Below are 7,769 nucleotides of genomic sequence, written 5' to 3' on the forward strand. Positions count from 1 at the left end.
GTTTGGTGGGTTTGCTGATAGAGGTTGTAGGTAATGTGTGTAGTGAAGCGTATCGATGGATTCAGGGTGTGGCGTGCTCACCATGGATGCGGTTCAGGTTTAGGYTTATTCAAGGTCACACTGACGTAAACATTTTCATGAAAACGTCAGACTCAGGTCTGCAGCAAACTGCTACACGAGGATGAGATTTTAACTAGAGAACGTTTAAAAATGTTTAAATCTTACTTTTTTTGCTGAAAAGCTAAAAATAGCTTAAAATAGCTTAAAGTTAGCACAAAGAAACAGAATGAACAAACATTTACTGAGTTATGCATTAAGGAACTGAGATTAAAACAAAAGGGTGAATTCAGCTGAAAAAAGCTCAAATTAGCTAAAATAGTWGTCTGGTAAAAACCAGACTCTTGTCCTTCAATTTGCTTCAGGTCTGGARTCTCGACTATAGAGAAGTGATTCTTGCTGGAGGCGTGGCCTCTGTTGAAGTTCAAAACGATTGGATCTGTATGTGTGCCAGTTCCACTGTGAAGGAGGCTAAGCTAAGATGCTAACTAGAAATTGTGTGTGCTGTAAACAACCCTACTGAGAGGAGAGAAGTACCGAGCCGAACGAGACGACTGTAAATGAGAGCTGCTGCTTTGTCAGACAAATTTAATTTAATTTGGAAGTCTTGTCAACACAGACTGGCTTCATTCACTTCCTCCACTGCCGTATGCTAAAACAACTAACAGACGCTGRGCAGAAAATTGACGTTCTGTTCTCTGATTGGCCTGGATGAAAATGCTCCTGAAGAAATCCTTGTCTATGGGAGAAATCCCAAATGGCGCAGTGAAGCAAAACTAGAACTGAGCGGAGCTGTGTAGGAAGGCAAGGGTCAGGCTAGTTAAAGAACAGCTAGAAATGCAGAAAACAACTGAAAGAAACAGAAAATGCTTAAAACAGCAGAAAGAAGCTAAAATCAGGAAAATAGAAGCTGACATTATCACAAAGATTTCAAAAAACAGAACAAAGCAAAAGTTAAAGTTCATTAAAGATGCTCCATTCATTTTCAATAAGAAAAACATGGCTGAAAAAGCTAAAATATCTTTAAAAGTATAAATTGCTGAAGCAGGAATGTCTTGAATGAGCTGAACATTTTTGCAAACTGCACATTTGCAGATGGAGATATGTGCTTTAAAAAAGTATGGAAGATCAAAGCATTGCAGTTCCACTTTATATCGACCCCAACTGGATGYTTGAAATGTGAAAAGGAAGGAGTTAAAAGCACAAAATATCCTTCTTTTAAAATCTTGAACAGCAATCAAACCAAACCAGTAACAAACAAAACATCAAACCAAACTATGTCAAGTTAAAGTTGTTGCTTCATGGTCCACCGTGGYAAAAAGTTTCAGAGCTGTGGTCAAAACGCTGGATAGCCACTATGTGATGCCATGTTGCAAATATTTTTGCCAAATAACGGTCATTGTGTTGTACCGAGAGCACAAAGGTAATTCAGTGACACTGCCCTGAAAACTATACCACTCSTAGAAAGGCTTTAATATTTGTGTGGACATGAGGGTGTAGTGTTCCTGGTCACTTTGCTGAAGTTATTTCCCTCTCAGTCAGCAGAAAATGTGGTTAACACACAATATGTTGAAGCAGGTAATGGATTTATTGTTCACATCCTTTCCACAGAGCCCCACTTCAAAAGTTCTGAAGTACCGCTTTGCATTTTAAGGAGACAAAGTATTCTCAATTATAGCCAAATATTGTTTTAAGATWTTTWAAAAAATGACACYATTAAGTAGCAGAAGTTRTGTTATGAGCTGTTATTTGTGTCACAACAGTCTCCGTGGAGGAAACAGGGTTTTAAATTCAGCCCAGGGCAAAGCTAATCTAACTGGGTCACAGCAACACAAACTGGTAGCTGAACYTGTCAAAAAAACTGTTTGTGGAGGAAAAATATGACCTAGTAAAAGGCAAAAAAAAAGGTACCTTGTTGAGTAGTTTATTTTTATATTTGTCAGTAAGTTTGTCTGTTTCAGGCGTTCCAACCCGCGCTGGGTAATAATAATACCAATAAAAAGTGGAACAGATCAAGATAAAAACTTATAATCCAAACAGTAAGAGAGACACACAAGCTTTATTATTAAATCTTCTTACATTTGTTTCATATCTTCTCACAGACATCCTGAAAGAAAAGCCAGCAATCTTTGTGTTTCTTTGACTCTTGGCTGCCTGCATCCTCATTCACTGTTTGCCAAGCTTTTATTAGTTTTCTCCTTCTGGATTCAATAAAAACCGACTCTGCCTGTTCTCTGCTCGTTTCGTTTTGTTCCCCAAGACCAACGTTTTCCTCCGAAGCCTTTGAGCAAACTTCGGAGCAGCCTTTCTGGTGGCTGTAAGTTGTGACATTTATTGCTTTTAACTGATTATCACTTGTTTCTGAAAGCTGTGGAGTTTGACCCGGCATCGATTCAGCTCAGCCCGAGGCACAGATTAGCCTCCCGTGCGAGGCTCTACGCCCTCAGCCAGCTGAGATGGAGAAGGATGGGATCTGTTAACCCCTGCAGTTAGAGGGCATGACCCAACACTGACCCGTTTCTACCCCCCTCATGGACTAAGCCTCGTGGTGACCTGCCAGGAAAACCAAAACTTGTGGAATTCTGCTTTTCACCCCTTTGAATCAAGTGCATGGAGATGATAAAAAAAAAACCTCTGTAAATCTCCTCTCTCTGGCCTTGTTTGAGTTTTGGGTCTGTTACAGACGACACACTCCTTGGAACTTGTTTAGTCAAACAATTAAAGTCAGTTTAACTAAATTGTAAATATCAGCTGTTTTTTTTAAGATATAAAAAGTAAAAATGAACCTTTTTCCTCAAAAATAAACAATCCAGGCCATTTCATCTAGCTAAAGGAAACTTTTGATCTTGATACAGAAGTAGCTGCTGTTATTCTTCCGTATGTAACGGAAGCTTAAGATAATTGTTTCATTATACAAATATCCCCCAAATGGTTACAGTGAAACCCCACTTCACCAAACCTTCTTTATACCAATGCCACTAATCTCTTCCTCATTGGGAATAATGAAGCCAGAACCTTTCAGGGTGCTGGGAAAACAAACAAAGACAGGACCAGAACCAAATGGAGAATTTGATGTCTGCAAAACGTTCCAAAAATGTTTACCTCAGTGTTACAGAATGGTGCAATTTTTTTAACACTTGGTGTGTTTACTGTGTTCAGTTTTGTGGAATTTACAAATGATCCTGTTCTCTTTTAATTTGCATTTTTTTGCACACGCTTAGCATTTACCAAATTATAGGTGCACGAACGTGAGGTTTAAGCACTCACACCCCCCCTCCCCCATCACACACCGATCTCAGCGATCGTCCCTGTGAAGGGTCAAACCACACACCCATCTGTCATGCTGTCAGACCGAGGAAACCTCAAGGGACCAGGTCCAAACTGCAGGAAATACTATAGACACTTCTGCAGCAGGAGCTACGGCAGCGTTTAAAACAACAAAAACACATTAACAGAATGTAATTGTTCACAGTCAGAGTGAGTGTCCCAGCAGAGAGACGAGGCTGTGGAAAGAGGATGTTCGGAGTGGAGGAGGACCGATGGTGTCCACAGGCAGGAGACTGATGTTTGTCAGCTAACAAACCAAAACATTAACTGACTCTCTGGTTCTCTTGGATGGAATGCAACTTCTGTTTTCATCTTTTAAAGGCACTTTTCTGACCAGATGACTGAGTCACCACCACTTTTAATCACGTTTTCCTTTAAAACAACTGGGTCAAGTTGTGATACTTATTTTTTAACATTAGGATCAGAGGTTGCAATGAAATTCTACATTCAAACCCGACAGATTTTTACACATTTTAAAGGTGCTTTTCTGTTGTGGTAATTTGTCCATAACCTTTTCTACTTTTAACTGTGACAATGCATTTCCATACATCAGCAAAGTCTCTAAAATGTACCTCTTTATAATGAGGAGGAAGGTCGTTATTATTTACTCATTTAAATAACCTGGGGTGGTTAGGGTTAGGGTGGTTTTTTTACAATATTTATAAGAAATATTATTAGCCTGGAGTTGTACTGAACAGTTTTATGAAGTAAAAATGAATAAATTGGGGTCTTTTGCAGTTTGACTTTAGTTCATGAGGCAGATCTACATCTGTTTTGTCAACCGTGCAGCAAGAAGTTTAAATGTTTGCTCAGTGTTGTTTCCGCAGCTTTTGATGCTTTAGATTCCACTTTGATAATTTCCTTATCTGACGTGTCTACCTTCTGTGTTTTTGTTTAGATTTGTACTGCACCCTCGAAGTGGATTCGTTTGGTTATTTTGTCAGCAAAGCCAAGACCCGAGTCTTCAGGGACACCACAGAGCCCCAGTGGAACGAAGTCAGTTCCAAACGCTGTTTACAGGAAAGCTTTTTTATTTTCCTCCCTGAACAACCATTTAATTCTCCTCCTCGACGTCGGTGTTGTTTTACAGGAGTTTGAGATCGAGTTGGAGGGTTCCCAGTACCTGCGGATCCTGTGCTACGAGAAGTGTTACGACAAAAGCATGCTCAACAAGGACGACAACGAGATCGTGGACAAGATCATGGGCAAAGGACAAGTCCAGGTAAGAGACAACAACAAATCTTGTTAGGGCCCTTTTTTAACAGTCTGGCCTTTCTGCACCATGAAGTGGTTTTGCAGTGGTGGTATGTAATGAAGCTTGTTGTAAAAACTGGTCATGCATGTGACATAAACAGAAATCCTAAGTTTGGTCACACCCCTTTCCCCTCTTTCTGTTTCTCTTCTACCTCGTTTACATTCAGCTCGGCTTGGACATAAAATGGGGGAAAAAAACTAATACAAATGAGTGAATGAATAAATTTATTAAAACCTTGGGCATATCTTTTAATGGGCTGCAGGATGAAGAACATTATAACAAAGAATAGATCAGACCGACTATTTAGCAGCTCCTATTTAGAATTCATGTACTGACGGTTTTTGTGAACATTTGATAGAAAGAAAACTAGTGCTGGGCAGATTTTAAAATGTTTAATCATGATTAATCTTCATTTTTTTATATTATTCACTATTAATCTCATGCACGAACCTTTCACTGTTAGCATTTTAAATTAAAGTGGTAACACTGTTCAGCGTATTTACAAAATAACTTGTTTAGATCTAACTATTGGGTTAGGTTTAGGGGGAGGGGTCAGGGTTAGGCAATCAAAATGAATGGAAGTCGATGCAAAGTCCTCATAAAGATCATAGTAATTATCGTTGTTAAGTACTGGCTGTGTGAACTCAATAATGCGCTACAATGCCCAGCACAAAAACGATAACAGTTTTGTTTGCTCTGTATTTTAGTTTGCAGGTAAGGTAAACCTTAATATGTATGTTCTGCAAATAAACCTACAAAACATTATAACTTTCATTTTAAAAGTTTGTTTTAATAGTGAAGAGTGCCCCCACTTTGTTACCGAACAGTTGTGCTCTCATTTGTTGCCCTAAGTTCCACAACAAGTTACATTTTTAGGTCCAAAGCATCCAGGAGATTTTCGCTACCTTCAGACTTGGTTTTGCAAATTTTGCCATTTTTGTGTCAGAAAATCTGATTTCTTTGTCCAATTTTGGTGTCATTCACATATTCTTTGGCAGGTAGCACGCATTCCTGTCAAAACCAGAGCTTTCTTGGTATTAAGGCAAAACAATGTTTTTATTATAGTTAACAGAAACGTCAACCAAGGGTCAAATAAAACCTGATTTCTGTTGTTTTGCTGCCTTTTAGTAGAAGTATTTCTGTATATGTTAAATATCCGGCTGCCTTTTAACCCATTAAAGCTCCCATTATAAATCTGAGTCAACTCTGAGGCTTTGAAACACTGCTCATGGAGGAATGCTCCAACGTTTTCCTTGTTTGGCACACGTTTGTCTCTGAGGTGAGCTTGTAGATGCTTGTTTATTCCTTTGCTATCCTTCAAACTTAAAGGAAGATCCTCATCAAAATGTTTTCCAGGTGATTTGTTAGAGGCTGCGACACATTTTTAATCTCATGTCACAGTAGAATCTGTGAAAAGTTTCCCTTTGGATATGTTTGGCTTCAGATGTGTTTAAAAAAAAAAGTGGGGCAAACAAGATTCGCCCCCGGAACGTTTGCCTTCGCCTCAGTCTCCTCAGAAATATCTGGTTTCTCCTCAGACCCACGCCTCTGCTTCATATCTTTCGCCGAGCTCTGAATGGAAAAATTGCGCCCACGACTTGTTTTTGTTTCCTGCTTGTCACTCCCGACTTTCCGTGCGTGTCTCTTCAGTTTGATGATGTGTGTGGAGCACTTCCTCTGATCCCCCCTCAAACGCAAAAGAGAATGAAAGTGATGCAGGAGCGAACTTGGTGACCCAACTTAATGTTGTCTTTTTGTGCCTGTGTGTTTGTACAGTCTGTGAGTTTACATTTATTTTTTATTTTTTGTCGTCTGCAGCATCTATTTTAAGCAGCTGTTAAGGAAAACTAGTTTTCTCCCCGATTAATTGAAAGAAGTCATATTTTTTCACATTCAGAACATTAGAGAAGGTCACCGCTGTGTTTTAATTTAATGATATACAGTAGCTGTCAATCTGAGAGTTAAACGCTGCTGCTGCTGGGAATTTCCGCTTCCAGCCAACAAGAGCCAAGAAAAAAAATAAAGATAAATAGACCCAGAGTTTGCTGGGGGAGAACAGAGAATGGCATGTGCTGTTTGTGACTCTCAGAGGGTTAGCAGAGCTTCTCACAGGCACAGATTTGACCAGAGATGAAGTACTTTAGCTGCGGCTGTCATTTATCTGTACCTTTAAACCATCTGAGTGAGTGAACTGTCAGCATCTGAAGATTTAAGTTCTGTCCAGTTCTGAGCGGCTTGTTTATCCAGATGAAATCCCAAGCTTGTTTTCTTTAACCGCGCCGTGTTGGTGAATATTTCCACCTCACGTTTCACCACACAAAGCAGATGTTTGACTGTATGGATACAGAGGAATGTGTGCAGAGTGCATACCTGAAGAGAATCACAATGGGACCAGACTTGTTTGCTTTTCCTGGTGAAGTTGCGTTTGGAGGGAGCCCTCTGTGTTTTACTTTTGTCTCTGGGGAACCCTCTGATTTATTTAACAAGCTTGTAGAATACCGACTAACCGTAAATGGGCATATTGGCTTGTAAGTTTTCTGTCTTTCTTTTTTTTTTTTGCTCCACAGGCTGTTACTTCACTTTCCAACTGATGAGAAATTTGATCGCTTCTGACATCAGAAGATTATATTTTGTTTGTGACTGAAGGCGCCTGTAGGCTTTTTAGCTTTCCTTTCTGTGAATCATGAAGTCATGAAAAAGGAAAGTAAACCCTTATTTCATCATGACTGAATGACAAATAATCTGGTTTTTAATTCTGAGTTAAATATGAGCTCAGCTAAACAAACCCTGATGGTGCAGCAGGTAAACTGTGATGTTCATCAGTGAACCTCGTAATATAAATGATATTCAAGCTAAATGGTGGCTGCAGAAAAGGGTTAGTCTTACCTGTGAAGTTAATATCTTACCTGTTGCAGAAAGCATATCTCAGATTATCTAATCCAACCAGAGTCTGAAATCATTATCATGTAATTATATAGAGCTGCAGTTTAAATTTTTAAAACCATCCATCAACACATCTATCAATCAACCATTTTCCATCCAGCATCCAACCAACCATCCATCATCCAACCAACCATCCATCTTTCTACCATCCATCCATCTTAAGTAAGTAAGTAAGTAAACTTTATTT

At 39.3% G+C, this 7,769-nt stretch overlaps 1 protein-coding gene across 4 annotated transcripts in view; it reads left to right on the forward strand.

Moving 5' to 3' along the window:
- abr (ABR activator of RhoGEF and GTPase) overlaps positions 1-7,769 on the forward strand; it is a 131,531-nt gene that overhangs the window by 91,269 nt on the left and 32,493 nt on the right. For all 4 annotated transcript variants that reach the window (XM_014016459.1, XM_014016460.1, XM_014016461.1 and 1 more), the window contains 2 exons: positions 4,283-4,380; positions 4,475-4,606. In XM_014016459.1, the coding sequence (XP_013871913.1) occupies positions 4,283-4,380; positions 4,475-4,606 (230 nt within the window). The remainder of the gene's footprint in view (positions 1-4,282; positions 4,381-4,474; positions 4,607-7,769) is intronic.

The sequence above is a fragment of the Austrofundulus limnaeus genome, unplaced genomic scaffold, assembly GCF_001266775.1.
Source record: "Austrofundulus limnaeus strain Quisiro unplaced genomic scaffold, Austrofundulus_limnaeus-1.0 Scaffold145, whole genome shotgun sequence".
NCBI lineage: Eukaryota > Metazoa > Chordata > Actinopteri > Cyprinodontiformes > Rivulidae > Austrofundulus > Austrofundulus limnaeus.